Genomic DNA, 26,174 nt, shown 5'->3' with positions numbered 1-26,174 from the left:
TCAACTCATTTGGAAAAGACTGTCAAACTGGGTTAAAGTCCCGCCAGGTTTTTAAGGTGCAAGGGGGGGGGGGGGGGGGGGGTTCCAAATGTCAAGACGTAGAGGGATATATACTTAGTTCCAAACATTTGGTTTGGGCCGTTAGGGAATCCCAAAGTATGCTTTTTGAAATGTTAACTAGGGTGTGTATTGGTGCTGCTGTCAGGATACATGGCTTAAAATGTTGGGAAAAGGAGCCTGTCAGGGATTTTCAAACTGTAGTAAGGAATGATTTGGACTAAGTGTGCAGGGATTGGTCCAGATGTATGCAAGAGTGTGTGCCAAGATTTAAACTGGCGGAAAATGTTTGTCGGGATTCCTAATCTATAGAGTAGTGTTTGAGAGTTTGGGGATTTTTTTTCCCCCTCAAGAATATGTAAAGGGTAGGAAGGGTAAACCAATTGTGTCAACAGATTAAATGTTGGTATGTGCACACGTGGGGATTTAAAGTATGAGTGGGAGACGTGTAGAAAATCAAGAGGGTGGAGAAAGAGTGATAAATTGGAGAAAATGAACTTTTGATGTCCATTGGTACGTTGTATTTGGAGGCATAAGTATACACATTAGTCTTATTTTGACATGATTTCTGAGGTCGAGTTATGCAGGGTTTGCCAAATCTTTCAAGATGTCTAAGGAAGAGAATCGCCGCTCAGAATGAAAGTTTTGGAAAAAGGCTGTCGTGAGTTAACAAAGCTATGGAGATGTGAAAGTAAATCACATTCTCAAACCAAACTTAAAATTCCTTGTTTGAAATCTTAACCTGCGCCTGAAACTCAAACGGCACGTCTTTCTCCCTATCTGTTTACCCTCACTGTCTGTCTCTCTTGCCTTCTGTGTCTATATCTGCGGCTTGCTGTCTTTCTCTGTTTGGCTCTCTTTTTCAGTCTGTCAAACAAAAAGTGTCATTATGCAGCATGCTAAAGGCGTGTGGGAATGAGCACAGTAGCGCAGTCACAGGTCAGGCCTTCTCAGCTTGCCGCAATGATGATGCGTCCTTGGCCATTATGCTGCTCTTCCCCGCAGCCACGGGAGAATACACGGCCCCCGTACGGCCCCGTCCCGAGAGGCCGTAACAGGAGGCTTATCGCCACGTCGGACTGTGCTGTAATACTCCTGTGAAAGGTCCGCCGGGCCGCCTCTCAGTGGAGACTGCTGGGCAGGAGGGAGAGGAGATGCTACCCAAAACAAATGCATCAAAAGTAAAGATTGTCATCCATCTTTTTTAGAAAATTTGCTTCAAATTTGCCTGGAATTGCACAAAACTCCACTCTATCACTAGGCGATCATATTTTGTGAAAACGATGACTATCCCTACGCCTGCAAGAAGGCCTTGGTTAAAGCAACAGTTTTATTGATGCCCCCAGAACTTATTGTGAAGGTTTCCAGGTAGATTTCTGACCCTGGCAACAAATAATGGCTGAAAAGTAATTGGTTAAATGCTTAAATATGAAAACACATACCTGGAAGAAACACAACCAGGGGGAAAGCAATGAAAGGAAGGTAAATAAAGGTGAGTTGATGTAAAGTACTATGTCAAAATTTTACTCAATATTTGGTGAAATAAGTGTACTGACATAATGTTTTATAGCATCAAGACAACAAAAATCCTGTCATCTTCAAAACATGGACATTGAGTTAGGAAGACAAACCACCTCGTGGAGCACGGTAAGCAAGCCACCATCTTTTCTAATAATAATAATAATAATAATAATATGGGCGTGGTTACGCCCACTGTGTACGAAGGTGCGTAAAATTAGACTAGCACACCACCAAGGTAAGTCGTTGAGCAATTTAATGGCCTAAGTGCATTTTTATCACGCTACCGGGATATTTTTTTAGGAATCAATTGAGCCCAAAACGCCAACAAATGTGTTAGTTTAATGCCAGGTTGAACACACTGTCGACAATTTAAGTTTGGGCTACTTTTCCCAACTGGCTGTGTGCCATATGTGGCTAGTTAGCCTTTGGTAATTTCATACATAAAATATGGGAAAAACTAATGTACCCTAATCTGGAAGTGAGTTCAAATACAACATTCGCAAGAATAAATTAAGTAGATTTTAATATTCAAGTTTTTTTTAAGAGGACGAGTACATCAAGAAACCTTCTCTCTTGAATGCTGTAATGTATATACTACTGTAGTATTTGGATTTGAGTACGAAATGTCAAAACCACCAGAAATAGATTAAAGCAAAGGAAACCATTCATTCATCTTCCGTTCTGTTTTAAAACCACAAAAGTACATGCACTAGATATTGAACAAAAACCCTCAGAGAATGTCCCAGTGACACTATAGCACCACATAATGGAGAAGAGAGACAGATATTATTTAATTTGAATAAATGTCTTTCTTTTGTGGGGACATGCATTCATATTGTGGGAACTTCCCAAGAAAAGAAACAGAGTTAAGAAAACTACAACACACGATGAAGGCAACAAGTCCCATGATCAAAACAATGTAAATGCCATCAGTGTTCGATGTGGAAATGCCGTAGGGATTATTAATTAAATTTGCAATAGTATTTGACTTCGATTAGTAACATATCGAAATCAAATGGGAAAGGGCTTTTGTAGAATTCTCTTGCTATGTTACGACTTTCATCCTCCTTTCCTTTCTACTCTGAGCTTGGGAGAAAATTGTGAATTTTTGCAGTATTCCAACAGGAGTACACAAAGTCAATGATGAAAAGCCGCCAGTCTCTGGCGTGGGAGGCCAAAAGAGAGGGCGGGGGTGTTTCTAGCGGCACTTAGATGAATCACTGTGACAAGCACACGCGCGACAACTCCAACCCCCGTCATCTGATCCCATATCAGCTGTGTTCTGTGTGACTAAGTGACCCATCCTTCTACCTTACCCTTTCAGCTCCTCTCAGGGTGGATGAGTCACTCACTCCAAGTAGTTCAGCAGCTCGCCCCCACAACAGAAGAGTCAATGTCAGATGACATACATGCAATGGACTGGTCCTCAGTCAATCTCCAAGCACATAGAAAAGGACACAAATGAAGAGCGGTGGCATGAAAAATACTGTAGAAGTGGAAGTCTTTAGCATGCATTTATTTTCCGTATGTTTGTTCGTAAATAAGATCAGTTCTTAGCCTCACAAAGGTCGTGGGTGGTGGGGGAGCCTATCCCGGCTGACTTCGGGCACCAGGCAGGGGATAACCTGAATTGGCCCGAGACCGGACATTTGGTCGCTGGTTTTTTGGTCGCTGTTTTTTTGGTCGCCGGTCTTTTGGTCGCCGGTCTTTTGGTCGCCGGTCTTTTGGTCGCTGGTCTTTTGGTCGCCGGACTTTTGGTCGCCGGTCTTTTGGTCGCCGGTCTTTTGGTCGCCGGTCTTTAGGTCGCCGGTCTTTTGGTCGCCGGTCTTTTGGTCGCCGGTCTTTTGGTCGCCGGTCTTTTGGTCGCCGGTCTTTTGGTCGCCGGTCTTTTGGTCGCCGGTCTCTTGGTCGCCGGTCTCTTGGTCGCCGGTCTCTTGGTCGCCGGTCTCTTGGTCGCCGGTCTCTTGGTCGCCGGTCTCTTGGTCGCCGGTCTTTTGGTCCCCATTGGTCGCCGTTAGGGTTAGCGTTTAATATCTAAGTACATTTGTACTATTAATACTATTAAGTTCAAGTGATTATGAACTTGGAGCTCTCACTCCAATCATTAAAAAAAAGAAAGAAGAAGATAAAAGCTCTGCCGGGTTGTCTAAAAGGATCTTGTTGGCGCGAGTGGGTGTTGTCACATTGTCTCGACTTCAATGATGAAGAGCCGCCTTCATTTCACTTCCACTTCAAAAAAGAGGGGGGAAAGATGATAGCATTTAAAGAGAAAACGACCTAACAAAAGCAGGGTTCGTCTTTTGGAGAGCGATGACATCGGGGACGTTTGCTCTTTGTCAGACGTCACACAATTGATAAGCATTTTGGAGCTGATATTAGATTGATTTTGAGAAGAGAAGAAAGCATGAGAACAAAAACAGCCATACAAATAACTTAAATACATTCATGCCCCAAACAATCAAACAGAGAATATATTTTTTTCAATGCAGGGAATGACCAAGATCACGAGTGGCAGAGATAAAGAAGCCCTTGACATTCATCCTAGGTCATGCAATTATTCAGCATTGCTCCAAGCATCTTGTATATCTATAGATAAATGATCTTTTGCCATCAAAAGCCCTTTTCATTGTTGATTGAAAGAAAGTTCTCAATTGTTGGTATCATTAAAAGGCCTTACTGTGGAACCTTGAGATGGTGAATATTTCAGTAACTACATAAACATGTTTTTGCTCAAGAAAATAAAATTAATATTACCAAGGTAAGTAATCTACTTACTGCAACCACCTACTATAAAGTAGTAGTATTTACTTAGATTTTACATCTCATTGCTGCTGTATGGTTGTCATACTTGTGTCATGAATATATATTGCATTTATGTCTTGTTCTTGTGGAATAGTCTGACCAAAGTAAGAATTTTCTAAAAGTGCCTGTGTGTTTTTCCTCTTAACATTGTTGACCAAAGTGATGTGCTGTGGTGTACTGTATACACAAAGAAAGCTATTCTTCTTCTTCTTCTATTCTTTGGCATCCCTCAGGATTGGCCTGTCCAACTCAAACAATAACAAGAACGCCTGAGGGAAACATAACATAGTTGGTTTGTCTTAGCAAGGGTGTTAACTAAGTTAGCACATGATCATTTTTGGAACACACTTTCACAAAACAAATTGAGACCGAACAAAAATGCCTGAAAGATTAAGAACCAAAACCACAAAGGAGAAGTAAAGTGTTGAGATTTCTTTAGATTTCCATAAATCTTCCATACCGCCCATCCTCGATAGGATTACTAGAACTTCTACACCACTTGGCTGCCATGATTTGTATTATTTTTTTCCACTTTTACCTGTTTAGTGAACTTTTGTTCATGTTTTATATACATATATATATATTATATATGTGGATGTAAAATTGTAAGAAAGATAAACCGTGAAATATGATATGTACGATATGATCAGGATTAGAGCTGAATTCCACACAACCACTTTGATCTAATGAGTAAGAACTTGCTGTTGAATGACGATGTTTTCTTTCGTTTGAATTTAAAAACATAAGGGTGTCTTTCAAGTCTTTATTCAACCCAAATATTTAGCTTGACTATGTAGAATGTGTGTTGCTGAAAAACAAAAATTGTGGATCAAAGAGGCCCACTGAAGTGTCTAAAGGGTGAAAAATACGAAATAAAGGTCATGGAACAGTGTCCTCGTTATTGATAAGATCTCAAAGCCACAGAAGAAGAAAATAAGGCCACTTTTCAAACAACACCTTTTCTCACACGGCATACAAAAATAAAAGTAAGAGTGACTCGACTCAAAGAAAGTAAATAAACAGTATATTGGTTTAAAAAAGCAATGTCATGCAGATACTGAAAAAGTCATGCTATCATACCTTATCACATGCCGTGTAAATCCATTAAATGATGACTTAATAACCTCCTCTCTAAATTCAAACCTTTTTTCATGAAAGGCAGCTGTATATTTCTCCCATGACATAAAAAAACTAAACCAAAAACAAAATTAACCTATCATGAAGTAAACAATCTGTACAGGAAAAGCCACATATTTGTTAAATGATGGGAACGCCCCAAAACAAACAGCTGGACAGCAACTAAAATAGCCTAATGCAACATTTATGTTTGAGGATAAATCAGGAAAAGAAAGAGCTTTCTTCTTTGAACGCGGCATTAGAGTTAAATATACTTTAACGCCCCTGATGGCTTCCATGTGCACGCAGTTGTGCCTGCCCAGTGTCATTGGAAACAGCTGGAAGCCAGCTACTGTTTGCAACAACTTGCCTGCCTGCGTTGGTTCCATTCAAAGAAAAAAAAAAAAGGATTCAAACTCCATCCTGAGGTCATCGACAGGGTATCTCTCTTTTTTTTCTCCCTTTCTCGTTTGGGGAGTTCAGTCATCATTTCAAATTTCATGGGGTTACTGCAAGATCTGGATCATTCCAGCCATTGGACAGCCTCAAGCATCGCATTGGTGAGTTGAGGCTGGGGGCAATTTTAGCACTAGTAGGCTAACTACCAATTTTTGGCTTAAAACAGTGGTGGTAAACATGCTGCTCTTGAGCTGCATGCGGCTCCTGGCGAAAATGAATGAGGCTATTTGCTTCTTATCATATTTTGTGTATAAAATGGCTCATTTTGTGCTTATCTTATTTTTATATGTTCTTAAAACACACTCAAATTTGTCTGGGCCCGTTAAAAACAAATAATAAATCATATTAAAAAAATAATTTGGTTAGGACGTGTTATGGTGAATAATATGGTTTTAATTGTGTGTTTTTGTAGTTGTGTCTGTCAGTTTTGTGCTTGTTCTTTGAGTCTCACAGTCTCAAATTTTTGCTCTTTGTGTCTAACTTAGGTAACGGAATGTATCTACTCTTGTAGTTTGGACCTGGAAAGAGTAACACCATTGAATAAGCCCTGGAGGGTGAGTTATCATGTTTGAGACATATTGCATAAAACATAAATAGATGTCATACATGGCGTGTGACTGTCAAATATACCTGACATGAAGAAATGTTTAAATGATGATGAATTTTCTATATTTGTACAAAAACGCCTGCAATTGCTGGCAGACGCCAATCTTGGAGCACAAGTGACGTCCAATCACCTTTTTTGTCCAGCAGGACTGCCTTTTCTCACATAAACATGGTCTAAAATGTTGAAGGCCACCCAAACATGGAGTATGAAATGTAAGGAGCAAAGTGAAGCTAATTTCCAACATATGTGCTAGTCACAACTGTGGCCAGGAATTGGACATGTTGACGTCAACATTTGTCTTTGACTGTCATATAGAGTGATGCAAATAAGTATTTGGTATGCCACTAATTGATGAAGTTCTCCCACTTAAAAGAGTAAGGCCTGCCATTTTCATCAGAGCTGGACCTCAACTATGAAAGATGAAATAATAACAATCGTTGATGGAAAAAAAACATGTTTTCAATGGGTCTGTGAAGTGGTTCGCTGCAGAGTAACAGAACAGAACATCAATGTTTGTCAATGTGCTGCTCGACTGTAGAGCAGAAAAGTGTTGATCCTTCAGCCCGCAGTATTTACTTCTCGACACGATAATTATGTATATACTGCAAATCATTTATTAAACAATTGCAGTCAAATATGCTCCATATGCAATCAATCATCAGAAACCAAATGAAGATTCATTAGAAGGGAGTCCAAAAAACTATCAGAACTGCTTTTAGTGATTGACATTTGACAACGAGGAAGCCAGAGATTTTCCATTTGCAATTATTTCAATTGGATCGATGAAAAGTGAAAACCTGAAGTGCAATTAGACAAAAAATGACGGTGTTGTTGTTGATTGCACAACATCAGAAGTTGAATTCATACACTGATGAAAGAGAACAGGAATGAGCAATACCTTTTGTACTGTCATACCTAGAAGGGGGGTTAATACTCCTCCACCTAAAAACCAAAGCCTGTTGAAAAGCGGATGACACGGGATCACCTAGAGGCAGATTGTGCGGAAAAATACATCTGGTTAACCACAGTTGCCGCCATTAGATTGAGGGAAGCCAGGTGTCGGTCGGGCAACTGATTTGTGGAAATACAAGACTTCAAGAACATGATCCATGTCCTAAGAAAAGGTCAAACAGGTGAAATATTCTCTATTCCATTCTGGGGATAAAAGTTAGCAAAAGGTAAAGCAAATACTAAAGTTCCAACTTCTTTTTTACCGACACTAGAAGCAGCCCCATTTACCAGAAAGAGTGGGATTTCAGATATCACCCCCGATTCAAGTCCTGTCAAGTTTTCCCACAGACCATCATGATTCTGTGGCAGGCCGTGGGGGGAAGTGTCTCCTGAGTCCAGCAAGTTCAAAGGCGCTGCCTACATTCCCTTCTTGCTCATCTCATTTCCCACTCTTTGCAACATTGTGTCAAAGCTTTCTACCAATCAGTCACGGACATTTGGCAGTTTGGGAGCACCTGGTGACCTCTATCTAACAACAGAGCAGCAAAAGTGGCAACAAATACAGATTAAACAATTATGACAACATACAAAGAAAATCTTCATTATCCACATGCATCCTACTGAAGTATAGCGATAAAGGAAACAACAACATTGACTATAAAGCTACACTAGCAGCATGAGTACTCAACTATAGCAACATCATATGTGTAAGTATAGTACAGTAATACATTATTTCCAGCAAAAGCCAGACAAAAAAAACATTTTTTTGCTGTATTCCACGATTTTTTTTCGCGTTTTTTTGCATTTTTTTCCGAATTTTGCGGGGAAAATAAACTCGAAAAAAACGCAAAAACCATAAATGTGTCGAATACAAAGTGTTTTTCACCATTTATGGTTTTTACTGTAATACACGCGAGCAGCAGAGTACAATTTACTGTGTGTTAAATGTATGTGAATAGAAAGTCAAAGTATGCCAACGTTGGAATTTAGCATTTGGAATGTTACAGATGTGTGACGGCAAAGACCTCTACAGCTTTGTGTGTGACAAATTTGCCTCATGAGAAAAATATTTTGTCTTAAATGAAAGAAAACAACATTTCACATTTTAGTCATTAACAACAAGACTTTTAATGTTAAGCATCAACAGGCCGCGATTAAGGATCTAGGCTTGGTGACAATAAGAATGTAATTGGCCCAATCAATGTCTTTACTTCCCAGCTGAACACCCAATCAAGTTTCTTTCTATTGTATTCCCTTGCCAATGTGGCCTCAGTAACAACACAACTGAAAATACTGAACATAATAACCCATCAAAAGCAACAGTAACAACATATCTCTTAAAAGTACAGTAACAAGACAGCAAGTGAAGCATTTGCAGTAGCACACAGCCAAGGGTAGAGGTCAGTGAGATTTGTTGTGATTTTTTTAGTTTTTTTGGAGCCTAGGTGTGATGTTTAGCGCCTGAGCGCTGACCGAGGTACTGAGGCGCCATCTAAAAGGGGTCATGTTTGCTCAAAAGACCCCTAAGAAGGTCGTGGGTTGACGTGTAGTCAAAGTTGTTTTGATGTGTGTTAACCATCTGCTCTCTCGTCAATGTGTCTTTTTTTTCAAGGTTGCCAGGCAATAAAGGCAATAAACACAACTGAAACATCACAGGGAATTTCTTTCATATTTTGACCTACATGTCTAATACTTGGCTGTGATTATAAACAACCGCCAGCGGGGTTAAGTTATTCTAACACTTACATTTTAAAAGAAAATCTTTATTACGTCTCAGTATAAAAGATGGTACTTGTTTTCCTACACTAAATTGATTTTGCTGTATTTTTTTCCCTTTTCATAAAGACTGTTTTCTCATTGGAACTTATTATACCCAGTCCTGAGTTTAAGCAGTTTTAATATCGCAGTTTCATTCCTAAATTTTATTTACCTTGTGGTAGAAAAATGACAAACCTATCTGGCTCTCTTTAAAAAAAATGAGTTGAAAATGACAGTCATTCTTACAAAAGGCAGTCCTGGTAAAGTTCAATTCCGTTTTACTGGCTTTATCCAAAGATGATTGCAACCACATTTGTTGAATCAAGAAATCCCTCTCAAATTGAACATGACACAGACAAAATCAAGTAGGCCACAAGACACCAAAATCAAACACATAATACCGCGATCCAAAGATATTCAAGAAGAAATGAAGGAGAAAAACAATTGCTATAAATCGGTTAGTCTGGAAAAGGTTAACAAGTCATTTGAGGCTTCAGAGAACCACTGCCAAGACCATTATGCCCAAATGGGGAAAAATGGGAACTCCGGCAACCCTTTGCAGGAGTAATCAACCAACGAAAATAACTTCAAAAGTACGACAACTGATTCAGGGGGTCATATAACACCCTAAAACAATATTCAAAGAACTGCAAGGCTTTATTTAATGTCAATTAATGTATCTCTGTCGCTCAGTTTCAAGCATTCTTAGATAATACACTTCAACAATGATTCAAAACTGCAAGTCCATCTCTGAAATGCTCCAAAAACCCAAACCATGCAAACAACCGACCACACTCGCATTCATACACAGGCACAAACAACCAAAATTTGGTGAACATATGATTGACATTTTTAAAGTACCCAGAAGCAGCTTGACAAAAATGAAGAAAAAAATGAAAGGCCTATCTATACTTGTTTGCGCTTGTCATTGTTTTGCTGGAGGCCAGCGGTAAAATCCTTCACATTTTGGGGGGAAGAAACAAGCGCACGCACAGAGCAAGCAGGAGGTCACTGCAGTGACAAACACACGATTGACACATGGGTAAAAAAATGTCACATACCAATTTAAGTTCCACTTTAAAACGTAAGTAAAACGTAATAATTGATGTGCTTTGGTAAGTGAGCCACATCTTTGCTGTTGATTTGCGACACTGCCAGGCCAACGGACATTTGCTATTATGGAAGTTATTATTATTAATAATTAGTTCCATTATAGCGGTCGTCGGTTTGTTCAACCACTCATCATTTAAACTTTTAATGGACAGTGGTCAGATATTCAAAAGTTGATACTTAAGCATTTTAACTCTTTATAGGACAAGTGACAAATTTAGCTTTGGAATGTTTTTTTTTAATGCTATTATATATGTTTAATTATAAATCATAATTGCATTTTTTTATAAGGTTTGTATAAATAGCTGCCTGATGACATGATGCCCGATGAGGGCAGGTTCGATTCCTGCTGTATGATCGTGAGTGCGGATGGACGTTTGTCTCTGGCTACCCTACGGCTGACTGGCGACCAATCAAGGGTGTAGTCTGACTTTTGCCTGAAGTCAGCTAGGATAAACTCCAGCTACCCCTGCAACCCTTATGAAGATGTGGGGTAAGAAATATCAAGTATTCAATTTTTTTTTTAAAGTACACAGAGGTCAAGACCCCAAGTATAATACTTTAAAGTCATTTTTTTTTCATTTCTTCATTCATCAGGGGGAAAAAACATCACTTTCTGCTATTTTAACACTGATAGTGAAAGTAGAGATAACAAATATAGTCATGGTTTAGATACAAAATAATAAATAATTGGATATTTTACATCGTTAAACACTTTTAGAACTGCTAATAAACCACCAGTGTTACACACTATATTGCAGTGTGGGATTGAGGGGCGGTGGACAAACGTGGGCGTTGTTTTAGCAAATGTTAGCCTAGCACGGGCAATAACAATCGAGTGAACAGCGACGCTGGGAAGGCAGGAAATGCGCTGGGAGAGATCAATACAGATTAGTGGGCGGTAATGAGTTGGAGGATGTTTTGCTCCAATTCAGGGTGAGGTCTTCATCACCACCATCATCATCCTCGTGGTCACTTCCAGTAATTGTGCTCCTACTTAAGTGGGTGTGTGTGTAAAAAGTCAGCCACGCTGCTACAAAACAACATCCAGTGGTGAATAACCAACTTGTGCTTGTTTTTGACCACGTACAAAAACATGTTGCAGAAGGGAGAAGTGTTGGCCATTTAAAAAGTTTTAGAAAACACCTCAACCGCGGCCAGTGGCAAATATACCCGCAAAAAGGCTTTAGTAGACTTGCCGAAAAAGACACGGGGAGACTATTTAACTTTTTCATGTAGCCATTTAAGGGGTTTGCGGCTATTTCTATGGCAATTGAAACAGGACTAGTCAGACCTTAAAGGGATTACAACCAAAAGTAGATACTGCAGGGGTCGGGGACCTTTTTGACGAAGGGAGCCATAAACAATTCATATTTCCAAACATTAGTCCTTGAGAGTCATAATAAGAATTTAAAAGTAAAAATACATGAAAATGTGTGCATTTATTAATCATTTCACCACTTTGAAAATTAAAAAAAATGTCTGAATTCTTTTGAGAACATTTTGAGCTGTTGCTGATCAATGAGTATCAATGAGAGTAGGCATGCAGAAGAGTCTAATTTATGATTAAAAAGGCGCTAGAGATCACGTTCGGGACTTGGGTCTCTCACCAGCGATACCCATATTTCACCACACAGGTTAGTGGAGAGCCATATACACCCATCAAAAGAGCCACATATGGCTCCCGACCCATAGGTTCCCTCCCCGTGGTATACTTCCAACTGGATAGTTATCAAGAATGTGTTTTCCAGAGTGCGTGTGGGTGCAAATGTGGCGGAAATGCTTTTAGCCAGTGGTTCGGTAGTGCACTCTAAAAGTGGTTTCAAAATTAGCAAAAACAATTTTATTATGCATGGGTAAGACCCTGAAAGTCTTCAACACAGCATTTAGGTGAACGCAGGCGGGAAGTGGTTTAATTTGTCTATTTTAGGCATTTTTTGTTGAAATCAAGGCAGTAGCTGGGTTTTTTTATTTTGTGAAAAAGCTCTCACTTTGGAGAGGTTCTCCAGTGGCCTCCCAAGGGCAAAATTGGATAGGTAATAGCACTACTCCAGCCTTGGTTCTAATGACATATTCCATGCTTTTCCTCAGCTAATGGCCCATAAATAGCTCACATTTCCTTTTTTGTCTGTTTGTGTTCCCCTATTTACAAAATCACATCCTATAATTTCTCAAGTATAGCTCTCTGGTGTATGGCAATCCCCCTGGAATCCCCCATAATGTGCTGGTATCTACACTTAAAGAAAGTTTTTTTTTAAAAAGCACAGTATTATCTGCATAGGTGATTTGATGATTTAAATAAAATGTTTTTTTAGAATAATGCTGGCCGGAGAGACCCGGGTTCGACAAGAAGTCCACAGAAACAACTAAGCGAAAATGTGTCCCAAGCGGGATTCGAACCCAGGTCTCCCAGACAGGAGTCCGGTGAGTTAACCACTACGCCGCCAAGTACCTACATTTCCCTTCGTAATCATTTGACTATCTTGATTGCAAGAACACAGAAACAACTAAGTGAAAATGTGTCCTAACCGGGATTTGAACCCAGGTCTCCCACATGGGAGTCAAGTGACTTAACCTCTACACCACAATTTGGCCACACTTAGGCCACACTTTCTTTTGTCATGAATGGAAGGTCTCGACTACAACTATATAGAAACAACTAAGGGAAAATGTTTCCCATCTACTGAATGTACTGGAATCGCTGGACATGCAATACTTTTGTATTTTTTTAACACATGTTACTGCCAACAAAATTGTGTGGAGGAGACATTTTTCTACATTTATTTTTTTTATCTATTGTAATGTGTAACCACTTACACACACACACACACACACTGTGATGACATTTTTATAATTGAGAAATTGGGTCATTTTAGCTCATTGCAAAGTTTCACATTTTTTGTGCTCTTTGACTTCTATAAATTGGCACACTGTTCAGGGAACACATCTTGACCTATGTAGTTTCCTGACAACATGGCACTTTTTCATATTTTTAAATGTGCTTTTGTAAGAGGCATATCAAAACAATAGGGAAGTGAACAACAATTCCAGGCAGAGGAATTATAACTACATGCAATTTTCCACCATTTCCAAGAGCTGCATCCCAACTCACCTCTACAAACGGGCATATATCGTTACCTTAAAGTAAAAAGTGTAAATATTAAAGAAAAAAATATTCATTAAAAAGAAATCTTTGTAAAAATAGTCTTGGCTCTAGAAAATGAAACAAAAAAAAGATTGTCAATCACCACTTAAAATTCGCTCAATCTCTTCGAGCCTCTTCAAGGCAGCGGCTCTCTTTTGCTCCATTTCGTTCGTCTGCTCGGAGGACTTGACCGCAGTCCGTCTATGGGGCTGGGCGCCATCCAGCTCAGGCAGGTCTATTTTTCTTGGAGATTTCCTCGCATCTTTTTCAACATGTGTACTCGGCCTTGCCTCCTCCTCCTCCATTTTTGGCTTCTCCTCCACTAAGGGCTGTCCGGCCGCGCTCATCGCCGCTATTTTACCCCTGACAATATTGAGATGCCGCCGCACGTACTCCTCGTGCGGTGCCAACTTGAGAGTCTCTTCTAGGCAACGCTCGGCTCGCGGCAGGTCCCGCTCCTCGAAGTAGACCACACAAAGATTGTGCTTACCCTGGACATTGCCAGGGTCCATTTTCAAGATTTTTTGGAAGCAGGCCTTGGCGCCAGCAGTGTCCTTCTTGTGGTTCATCAGGATGTCACCCTTAAGGATGAGGCCCTTAATGTGCTCCGGGTGGTGGCGAAGTAGTTCGTCCAGCACAGGCAAAGCGTCCAGTTCCCGGCGCGATTGCGAATAAAGTAGCGCCAGGTTAAAGAGCGCCGATCGGAAGCCTGTCTGTAGGGCGATGGCCTTGTGCATCCACCGCTCGGCCGCCGCGTTCTCCTCGGCGTCCATGGCCAGCATGCCCAGGTTGAAATAACCGTTTGCGTCATTCGGCTCTTCCTCTATGTAAGCCAAGAAGCGGCGGTTTGCCTCGGGCCAGAATTTGGAGTCGCCTGAGGAGGAAAAAGGGCACACTAAGTCCTCCTTTTTCATGGATAATGCAGACCAGACATGGCCTCGATATATTGGAAAAGTAGGATCAACCCTATTATTACTATATGTTTTCCTGCCTATACGAAAATACAAATACACAATTATCAAGAAATGTATTAATTAAATGTCGCAGTGCCAAGGATATGAAAAGAATAACGTATTAATACCTAAATATAATCTATAAATTAAAAAAAATACAGTTATAGTTATATAATAGTTCCTCTGCGCTTGATTTAAATCAGGTTATTGGCGCTTTAGTCCAAGTCCTCTGTCAGATTCAAGGCATGTTTATTGTACAAATATTGCCGTTCCTGTTGTCTTGACACTGTCAAGACGATTGCCAAATTCAGTGGCTGCGAGCCCGTCATCATCAGTCTCCTTCTGAGTGCTTCCATGCAGTGGGTTGACATCCTATCGTCATGCTGGTTCAATTATTTTATTCCTCAGAGTCAGGGTGTCTTCGTACAGATGGGAATTTGCAATTGCGGACTTTGGAAGATGCAAGCTTTACCATTTTTCACGTCGTCCGGTTGCAAGCTTCAACGTAGGTTTAGACATTTTTATGAATCTTTTAAAATATCCTTCAGAAGAAAATCCACGATGTAGAGACGCCGCCAAAGTTAAAGCCACAAAATGAAGAAGGATCGATCACAATACTTCGATTAGTGAGAGCGCCAGTTTTCGTTTTGGAGTTAATTACTGTTCTATTGATTATTTACAAGGATTTATACGAAGTTGTGCATGTTTTTCTTCTTTTCTAGTTTGTTCTATTACTAATATTTGTAGAAATGAAGGCTACCCCCATCTCCAGTTGAGTACATTAAAAGTCCTCAAAAGCACGGCAATGACCGTTGGTTGAACTTCCATTTGTTATATGATTTGACAACCAGGGTAGCGAGCGCTAACAATGCAGACAATAGTGCCACGCAAGCCATTTGACCACATTCCAATTGTACTTTAGAGTTATTACATGGTAAACATGCTAAGGAAAAGAACACTTCCAGGAAGCTGGTGAGTGTATTAAGTACACGCGACACTTACAGTTGCATGGAAACTCAACCTATGGTATGTCTAAACCTTTACACACCAATATAATAGGTCAAATAGTGGCCAATTTGTAACAAATTGTGCATTGTCCTGAGGAGAAAAGGGACATTTTCCTAATTTTTACTTCAACCAATGCATTAATATTGATCAAAAGTTATTTTGAGGGAAAAACTCCAAAATAAAAGATGTGTTGGCCGAGCGTTATGCCAGTGGGGAAAAGGGAGCTGTTTGAGTGACAGCTTTGACTGATGTATCAACAGTATAAACTGCAGGTGAGGAGGCAAGTTCTAGAAAAAGCCTTTTATGTGAATGACTCACCTCTTTTACTTGCAGCTGTTTGAACATAATTCAGTGCTAATAATGGGATTTTGTAAGCACGCTTTAGCTTGCCATTGCGGGACAATGCAACTAAGTTTACAGAATAGGTTTTAAGTCTTTAAAGCTTGTTAAATGTTTTCTTTTGTGTGTGTGTGCGTGTGTCAGTCAAATGAGAAAAGACTGAAATATGCCAAGTGCACGCAGAGTTCATCCAAGCTCGTTCCACATAATTCGAGTCACGCCCAAACGGTTCTGGCAAGCAGCAGGTGGTGGTGCTTCCTGGTTTTTCAGGTAGTGTGGCATGGTTGAGTACTCTACCGAGATTAAATCTATCAATAAATGTTTCACCTTTTAAAAACATAACCACGACTTTATGTATCAGTTTATCCCAGTGGCGCTCCTGTACGATTATCATATACTGTACAAATGCTATTTTTATAACCCAGTACAGCAGTATAAAATGATTTTTAAAAAATATTGAAGTATTTATAAATGTTTCACATTCAAATCTACATTTGACTTATTTTGACATTGAATGTATTATTTGCTTATTGTTTTTCTCTTTAGATTTACAATTTCTCAATATAGTCTATATACTATATAGACTATATATAGTATATATACTATTTGTCTATAGAAAAAGTTGGACTTTGACCTTTCCAATAATTTTAAAAATATATATTTTTACTAATAAATAAATAATACAATGAATGAAAAGAGAAAAGACTATTGTTTTCCTACCTGACTCCTGCATGAGCAGGGCAGAGTTGAAGAGTGCCAGCTTGTGACGTGGGCTGAGCTGTAATGCCTGTTCAAAAGTGCGTAGCGCCTCGGACGGCTCCTTCATCTCTATGTGCACGATGGCCAGGTTGTACCACAGGTCTGCATTAGAGCGGTCCAACTCCAGCGCTCGAAGGTAAGCATCGCGCGCCTCCGTTAATTTGTTCATCTTCAAAAGCAGCTCCCCTCTGTCGGCATTAGACACACTTGATTAGAGTTCACAATAACAAAGTATTTTTTTTCATGGCCAAAAGAAGTCTTAGCGCACCATTTTCATGTCCCATCTTGCACTTTGTTGCACCGTGCATTGACTTAAACTCAAACGCAATAAGAGATGACATTAGTGGCCACTGTTATTAATTGCTATTGACCTCAATAGATATCCAATCAATTTGAATAGATTTTTATGCTCACCTGCATATGCACTGTGCATTAAGATGGATTAATATTTCTGGAGTTATTGTTGAATAAACCTTTTTTTTGTGAAACTCTCTGAGGATAGTGGCCAGATTATATTGCCAGAAAACACAATTTCATATGCTGAACATAACTGGACATTTGCATTTAAAATAAATGTCAAACAGTTTTACTATTTCTTTGAATAGGATTTTGATTAACATTCACCCTCATCTGCAAACACTTGCCTGCTGATGTACGCCTGCTTAAAGTCGGGTCTCATACTGATGGCCTGTCGATAGAGTTGGTCGGCTTCCTCCAGCCGGGATTCGTCGGAGCGGATAAGATTGGCCAAGTTGATGTAAACATTGAGATGGTTCGGAGCCACACGCGTCGCATACTTTTTCCCAGGAATGATCTGTGGAGGAAAACACTGTCAAACTCTGACGTCAGTGATTGAAGATTCCAAAAGGTTTACTTGCCTGAGGCATGAGGGATTTGGCGACGAGATAGGCATCTTCAGCTTCTTTAGACTTGTTCAGGTTCTTGTAGGTTCTCCCCACATTCATATGAGCCCCGATGTCATCTGAGACAGTAGAGATAATAAAGTGCATATTCATATCAGGTAAGAGTTGAGATTTACTGTCTTAAAAGCCTTTTTTCCAAATTTTCAAGTTACCTGGCTGAACTGAGGTGGCCTGTAGAAAATAGCGTAGCGCTTTGGCATAATTGTTCTGGTTCTCCAACGCGTGGCCAACGTTGTTCCACAGCTTGGCATTGTTTTTGTTCACCTGTCAAAGAAAAAATGCATAAAAGAAAGTTTGATTAACAGACCTCGCATGGCATTCATTTCCTTTGGTTTCACCTTGAGAGCCGACATGAACAATGTATATTCTGACTCCCAATCCCAATTTCTGTTAAACGTCTTGACAGCATGTGTGGTCAGCAACACGCCAATCATTAACCAAGACATCTTCCTCAAGTACCTACAAAGTAAAGCAACATTTTCAGTTTCACAGTGTCAACTACAAATATTGATTTTAAAATGCCAGCTTTTGGAATGTATGGAGAACTGAAAATATCCAAATAAGACCCACATAAACACCTAAAGGACAGGGTAAATGTTCAACATATATATACCATATTTTACTATCCACTTGGGTCTGTGTTTTTGTTTTTTTTACACTTGGACAAATTTAAAATACACAAAAATGGACACTTAAGAATGTAAATGTAGTAAGCAGACAGGACGGGCAGATGATATCCACTCACCCTTTGTTCGAAACCATCTTGAATCCGTGTGCAACCAGTACGCAGAAGCCCATGCTAGGGACATAGAGGACCCTCTCAGCTACAACGAACCCAACAGGGAAGAAGAGGTTGGATGCAGGAATAAAAGGGAGGACAATCAAGGACAAAGCCTGGTAGGAGACAAGAAAAGACATTTGGAAAAAAATCTTCATGCTATCAAAACAACCACCTATAGCTTGACATGCGGTCTGCTGATAAAAATGTGCAAATTAAAAAAAATCACGTGGTGAAAAGCATAAATTAGTAAAATAGAGCAGGCTAACCTGGTGGAGAAAAATAAAACATGCATGCACACCACTTTCTGAATAACCACAATATTAGCAACTAAATGCCTCGGAAGAAAAAAAAATGTAATTAAGAAAAAATTAGCTTTAACATTAAAAAGGTCAAAACGAGTCACACAATGTCACAGTGACGCGAACAATTCCGCCTATTTAATACGAGTCTCCTGAAAAGCAATCGTTGTTAAATAAGTAGTTGCTACAGACCACAAGATCATCTTTTAAAGATAATCTTAATGAGCAATACGCCACAAACATAGTTTCCCAGAAGATAAAAATGTCTGCATATTTGCGGGGTTTAATAGAATGCTTTATCAAAGATGCCCTATTCAAATAAGACTAAATTCCATTTAGAGTGCACTTCATGAGTAACTGCTACGTTGCATAATTAATTGACAAGTAATTGCCAAGATTTAGTAAAATGCTAGTAGGCAACACTTTGTCGAAATACCATTCTAAACTTTTTTTTTTTAACAAAAGACAGAGTAGCATTGTGATGTGAACACATAAGAAGTGGGAGCATCATACCATGATTACTGTCTTAGCTGAGCTGTGCGAGCATGTGATGCTGCGGTATGCCAGCAGGCCCAAAAGGACGTAGAAAACCAGCGTGGCCAGGTTACGTTGGTCCAGGGCAGATTCCACCAAGGGAATTGTCCCCATCGTCCAATCGCAGCACAACTCAGACGGATTAAGTAGCAGCCACGCATTGACGGGAAGCAAGTAGTTGAAAGTCAGTTGGCGGGTTGGTGTAGGGCTGACGGCCGCTGGGTTGTCAAATCTGGAAAAGACATGTTTTTTTTTTTTTTAACTTCTATACATAGTTGCCTTGCCTAGCTCACAGATAATGGAAACGGTTCCAACTATTTGATTTAATTGATCTTTTTTGTTTTTAAATGATTGACCTATATGAACAAGTACAGTTCACCAATTCTAGTGCAAAATGAGACACAGCATTTGGTTTTCACATTTTTTTCCAGGGTTAACCTGTGTCAGCTGCTTTTTCTTATCTGTTAAACAAAAAAATTCAAATTTTCTACCAAATTAGGAAATGTCTGAATACAGGATCACACAACCCCTTCTGATGTGGCTATCTCTGAATCAAAGAGCAAGTTTGGGCAAATGATGTTCATCTTAATCCTCCTCATGTCCCTATGTTATGGCTCGTCCCTCTTATAGTCGGAACCCAGGCCCAAATCCAACAAACCAAGACGGTATGAAGCTTTTATGTAAGAGATAATTGTTAGGGAATGTGTATCAGTGCGATTTTCTGTTTGATGGCTGGTGGAGATGACCAACTTTTAAGAACAATGGCAGGATAATGGGGCAGCAGCATGAGACTAGTCATAGAACTTAGTGACTTGATTAGTGTGCATCTGTGTGTGAGAGGTAGGGAGGGAGAGTTGGTTTTTGGGTTCCATGCCCTTATTAACTTAGAAATACATCATTCAACAGTGTGTCCTGCTAGACCAAAGGTAGGGAACCTATGGCTCGGGAGCCATATGTGGCTCTTTTAATGGGTGTATATGACTCTCCGCCTTTTTAAAATCATATTTTTTTCATTAGACTCTTCTGCATGTATACTCTCATTGATTAGCGACAGTTAAATAATGTTCTCAAAATATTTCAGACTTTTTTTACTTTCAAAGTAATGAAATGAATACTAAATGCTCACATTTTCATGTATTTTACTTTTAAATTCTGAGTATGGCTCTCAAGGAATAATGTTTGAAAATATGAATTGTTTATGGCTCTCTTTGTCAAAAAGGTTCCTGACCCCTGAGCTGGATAGCCTGTTATGAGAATCTAATTTATCACATTATAGATTCGTCATCAAATTGTAATGAAAACAATACCATTCCATCACAATGTAATAATGACTGAAACTCGGGCCTTAAACATAATTATTCTCAAGCCCCGTAACTTGCGATGGCCCTATGGTTGGCAGACACCAACTAAGTTGAATCAAAGCCTAAAGGAAACATTAATTTTGAGTACAGCCTACCTGGTAAATACTGGCAACTGTGACTGGATGACCTGGACACGCACAATGACAAGCAGCAGTGTGCTGATGACCAACACAATGAGCTTTAGTAGCATTTGGAGGACGCCGTATGGGAAGGTGCCCTTTCCACGCAAAGCTTGCCGTAGTGTGTTCAGCAGCACGGGAAGAGTGAACTTAGGAGCACAGAAAATTAGCAATATTACATTGATTGTGAAATGTATAATGAAATTGTCCTTTAAATTAGTGACCAGAAATATTCAATCATTATATTAAAGACATGGCTTGCCAAATTCCAATTTCTTTCCACAGTTTTATACAATAAGTAGATCAAAAAGGATTTAAGCATGCAAATCGGCAATTTCTTAAACCCCTCATGAAGAAAACAATCTCTATTCTTATCTTTACTTACCCCTTGCGCCACAAACACCTCATATACGCAGCAAATGCCAACAACAGTGATTCCTTGCTCTTTGCACAATGTTGCTGCTGCCACAAGCACAACGGTCAAAGCAATGGGAGACCACACTAATAAACAAAAGGGAAACAAAAAGAAATATCAAAGGATTATTTAGACTGTTATATCGGCTGCAAAATGGTGAGATGCCACTTACAGTCTACCCGATAATAATAATTAGGCACCAGCCTATTATAGCCTCATTCCAAAAATGGAATAACATTCATAACATTCATTTTCTCCTCAAGATTCTCCACGCCAACAACACACCATAATGACGTTGTGAGTAAAGGTTGTTGTTGTTTTTTTTGCAAATTCTTTGAAAACTAAATGCCAATAGCCTCTGAGAAGTGCCTAAAGCTCATTAGTTCTCAGAAACAATTCAAATTATGAAACCACTTCTGGAATGAATTCATTTCCTAAATACGGGTATCATTGTATAACTGCTCACCTCATGCTGACAAAAAGGGAATAAAACTCACCTATAGAATGGTTGGCACTTGTGGATTTGGTATAGGCTAGGAAAGCAGCCAGAAGGAAGATGGATGACAAAAGTTCAGCTCTTCCAACAACACCAGTAACCTGGTAAATAAAGAACGGTAAAATGAATGTCTGGCAGCTGGATTTGTTTTCTGGAAAATAGTGCCAATGTTCTATTGTGTTGTGTTGCAATGTCTTTGCATTTATTATTCATTTTAATGGGTTAATTGATTATTAAATTATTTTTTGGTTCCATAAATATATATGCATATATATTTAATACAAAATGAGTATACTTTTATACAAATGTATGAGTTTAGAGGGCAATATTGATAATCTTGGAATTAATGATGGTGTTTCAATGTAAAATATGTCTGTGCTTACAAAATAATACAAGTTACAAAACAATTTCTAGAACTAATTCATTAAACTTCAGGTTTCTGTGATTGAACCGTCAGAAAAATAGCAGAAAAATACTTGAAACATTTGAACTTTTAGAGGCTATGATACGACAGGAACAAACGGCGTGTCTGTTAACAAGGTGGCACATTTACACAAACATTGAGTGCCCTCATGTGGACGTACCAAAACGAATAACAGAACACATCAAAGGAACCTGACTTCTAAAACTTCCGACTTGATTTTCTGCCCAAGGGAGCAAATTACACTGATGTCATTTAAAAAATATATTTTTATCCTGTCGGATCAGCAGTATCTTTATGCAAGTCTGAACTCTTCTGAGGCTTCCTAAAACTGACTTATTAAAGGCTGAGAACCATTTTGGAAGTGTTTTAAATTGCAGAAATTGGTCCAAAAGACTAAATGTTCTGCACTAGTGTACTGATATTTTTAGGGATTTAAGTGGGTAAAGTTTAATGTAATATAGTAAATATGATGTGTAAAATGGAAGCATAGAGAACCACTTACAGCCTCTGTGTGGATGGGGTGAACTGCAAAGAGCAATGCTGCCATCAGGCCAGAAGTGTGGTCCAGAAAGAGGCGGCACACATGCAAGAAAAGCAGGCAGGCGGCCACGTGCAATACTATGTTGAAAAGGTGGTAGGAGGATGGGCTGAGCTCACTCATGAGATAGTTGAGACGGAAAGTCAGTACTGTCAGCGGACGGTAAGACTTATGGCTTCGTTCCTGAAATAAAAAAACACAATATCCCAAAACAGTGGTGTTTAATAAAGTGGAAAGGCATTTGTTTTTGTTTGGACACATTTAGGTGAAGGGGTACAGATGATATATCAGATAATATATTTTATCATTATTCTATGCTTTTCCAAAAACAAGTATATATAAGTAGTAAAAGGGGACATACCTCTACCATTGGTGTACCCCAAAAGTCATTGAGGAAGAGGTTTCTCAGCGGTGTGGTGGGCCGCAGGTCTTTGTTATCGAGAATGGCCGAGACATCGTCAAAAACGAATCCGCAAGAGAGGCTGTTCCAGTAACATGCTACAACCAAGGTGGTCAGCAGCAGCACCTCTTTCCACGAAACGGCAGCCATGGCGCAGGGACGCCGTCATGGATTGCTGTACACAATGACTTGGTTGGTGAGTCATTTCTTAGGTTGAGCTGCCTTGTGAGTGTCATCAAATGGCGTTTAGCAGCTCTCAAATTAAAGATTATATATATTCACACATACACAAACCTATACATAATACATATAAATAGCTGTTTGACTGTATGTGCCCTGCCATTGGTTGGCAACCAAATCAGGGTGTGTCCCACCCACTCCCCAGAGTTGGCTGTGTAGGATCCAGCGCCCCCCTGATAACAATAAGCGGCATATTATATAAATAAATGCCGATCGTCTTAATTTTGCTCGCTTTTTTGTACTTTTCACAAATACAGTGCTATTTAGAATTAAATTTCCGCCACTCTTATATCTCAATTAAAATACATCATTTTGTTATCATTTGGAAATGGACATTGGTTGTTTTTATGTGCACGTGTTTGTTTTTAATTTGATTTTTTAAAAACTTTTGTATACATGGACAAGTGATTGAAAACCTTCTAACTGACTTAAACCCCTCAAATGGATTTAGGGTGTGACTTGCCTTGTTGGGGATCCCCGATCTAACTCCCTAGTTATTATTCCAATGATATTAGAGTATCGTGGTTCTAGTTTTGACACAATCATAATTTATTTGCACAATCTGTGTCGCTGGTTTTGCACAACTAACCCACCAACCCACCAACCAAGAATGACTTACTTTCGCAGCTAATGCTAGTTGGCCGCACAACGCACGTTGCGATCCTTTCGCCAAGCAGCGTGTCCTCTAATTTCAGGTCATCACGTACCTTGTCCGCATGATAACCGATGTGCAATAGGTTAGGGGAAATATTGCAATAGGTGAATCAATTTCTGCAAAATTATCTTCCAGATTGGGCAAACTGAGTTTCAGGCGCACGCATGCGCAACCCAAATCGCACCGAATGATTACTTCCGGAACAGGATGACAGAAATAATTTTTATATTTTATTATATCATGTGGCTGTGTGTTGGAAGAAAATACATGTTGTCACAATATGAAGAATTATTCTTTTAATTGCCTTCTTAAGATTAAAAAAAATCACCGTACTTCTACGGTACATAACTAAATCTTTAGATGGCGGTAAATAGCATTGACTGCATTGAGAATGCCATTGGACACATTATACCAGAAGAAGAAAATGCCGAGGAACTACAACAACAAAAATAAAATGATGCCGCGTAAAAAGATTTTTTTTAAAGGATTGATTTAAGAAAGCATCGATCGTCTTATTAAAACTTTGTACATAGTCAGAAGGTAATGGAAGTCTTTTGGACATAACGTGATGCATCTTCATTTGCGATTTTAGATAGAACAAACACTCGTTAATACATAATACAAAATATTAATTTCGTTTCACAGAACGGTCTAAAGGATCTTTTCATGGTTTGATGATTTGATGGTTAAAAAAATCAGATCGTTTCGATTTGCTGCTAAACGTGATCTGTGGGTTGGTTTTGCAATAGTTAAACTATATTGTTAGGATATATTTGTATTAATATAAGTCCGTTGCGTTTTTCTCGGTGAAAGCTCCCATCAGCTGTCTGTGGCATCGCCATGGCTGGGATGCCTGTTGCTCTTGAGTGGGATGAAGTGAGGAAGATCGAGGCGCAGAACTTCCATGAATATGACAAAGATGAACTGGACGATCTTGTCACACGCATCACCTCGGTAACTATCCAACTCCAAAAAAGTTTTTTTAAACCATCTGAAAAGGGCTGAGTGCGTCATAAATTTGAAGAAGAAAAAAAATCATTACATCTATACCCATCTCATTTTCTGAACCGCTTTATCTCACTGGGATCGCGGGGGGTGCTGGGGCATATCCCTGGTGACATCGGGCCAGAGGCGGGGGACACTCATGAATTGTTGGCTAGCCAATTGCAGGGCACAAGGACACGGACAACCATGCACACTCACACCCATACCTAGGGGCAATTTAAAGTGTCCAATCAACCTACCATTCATGTTTTTGGAATGAGGGGACCCACAGGAAACCCACACAGGCTTCGGGAGAACATGCAAAGTCCACACATTTGGACCGACCTGGATTTGAAACTTCTGATGTATTCTTGTAGAAATGCATTCTTAAACCCCTACAACATATGAGCTAGAATACTGTGAATTTCATATTAAATTCACCATCATTTCTAAAATATAAATAAAATCTATTGTGGAAAATTATTGCATTTATAAGATATAATTTTAAAGGTACAACTGCAATACTATGAAACTGAAATATTTTTGTCAAACTTTTTCCTAGTATGAAAAATCCTATAGCAACCAGTATTTTGGTACTGTAACAACACTACATGGATGCATATGATTCCTTCCTTGTGTTTATTATCCTTTCCATTTTCAGCCTTTCTTACTTTATTGCACAACTCTTCTTGACTCAAACTATTTTCCATTATTCATAGGGTCTACGCAAACATTCTTTTCCATTTCTCATGGGGTCTATGAAAACAAAGATTTAAAAAGTGTTGACTGAAACACTTGATCTTCATGTTATTCCACATCGGTCATGTTTCATGACGACCACCTGGCCTAATAAAATGTTCATTTAAATCATGTATTTAAAAGGAAACATGAACAGTATAATTCTCCCATAATGTAAATAATGTTCTAATGGTGCATACAATTTGGAATAGCATTACACGATAGGATCGACACATTTTCAGACCACCGTCACTTGCAAAAAAATCTTAAAACTCTGGAAAAAGCTCATTTTGTTGAGTACCAAAGGACTGAATGTAGGATATTTTGAAAAATAAAGACGTCATTACAATTTAAATGACATTTGACATGAGCAGTATATTTCTGAATGAACTACTCCTTAAGTGAGGTTGACAGGTAGCTTTGATTTCCACCGTTTATCATACCAAAAGCATGAATGTTATCAGTGTGTTTTGCTAAGGCCTCGGCCTTTTTCACCAGCATCTGCATTTATTTGTTTTGGTTGTAACAATTCCAGCAACCAAGCATAAATATCTCGCTCAAATATGCCACAGCAGTGAAGATGAAAATGATCCACACAATAAGTGGAACATTTTGTATTATTCCAGATGGTGGATTGTTTATATAAACATGCAGCGATGCCACACAGCGTCAAACGTACTAC

At 39.3% G+C, this 26,174-nt stretch overlaps 1 protein-coding gene across 1 annotated transcript; it reads right to left on the bottom strand.

The window, feature by feature from the left end:
* Window positions 1-13,148: 13,148 nt before the first annotated feature.
* Window positions 13,149-23,962, bottom strand: tmtc3 (transmembrane O-mannosyltransferase targeting cadherins 3). The gene is made up of 14 exons (XM_077712339.1): window positions 23,735-23,962; window positions 22,837-23,050; window positions 22,440-22,658; window positions 21,515-21,614; window positions 20,988-21,103; window positions 20,579-20,751; window positions 19,102-19,354; window positions 18,254-18,402; window positions 17,847-17,967; window positions 17,661-17,772; window positions 17,464-17,567; window positions 17,230-17,399; window positions 16,547-16,773; window positions 13,149-14,400 (listed from the first exon to the last, which is right to left on the bottom strand). The coding sequence occupies exons 2-14, from the start codon at window positions 23,023-23,025 to the stop codon at window positions 13,622-13,624; spliced, it is 2,712 nt and encodes a 903-aa protein (XP_077568465.1). The 5' UTR covers window positions 23,026-23,050; window positions 23,735-23,962; the 3' UTR covers window positions 13,149-13,621.
* Window positions 23,963-26,174: the final 2,212 nt, after the last annotated feature.

Source organism: Stigmatopora nigra, chromosome 2 (genome assembly GCF_051989575.1).
Source record: "Stigmatopora nigra isolate UIUO_SnigA chromosome 2, RoL_Snig_1.1, whole genome shotgun sequence".
Classification (NCBI taxonomy): domain Eukaryota; kingdom Metazoa; phylum Chordata; class Actinopteri; order Syngnathiformes; family Syngnathidae; genus Stigmatopora; species Stigmatopora nigra.
Note: the sequence above shows the minus strand (reverse complement) of the source record. Positions and strands in the feature narration are given on the sequence as shown.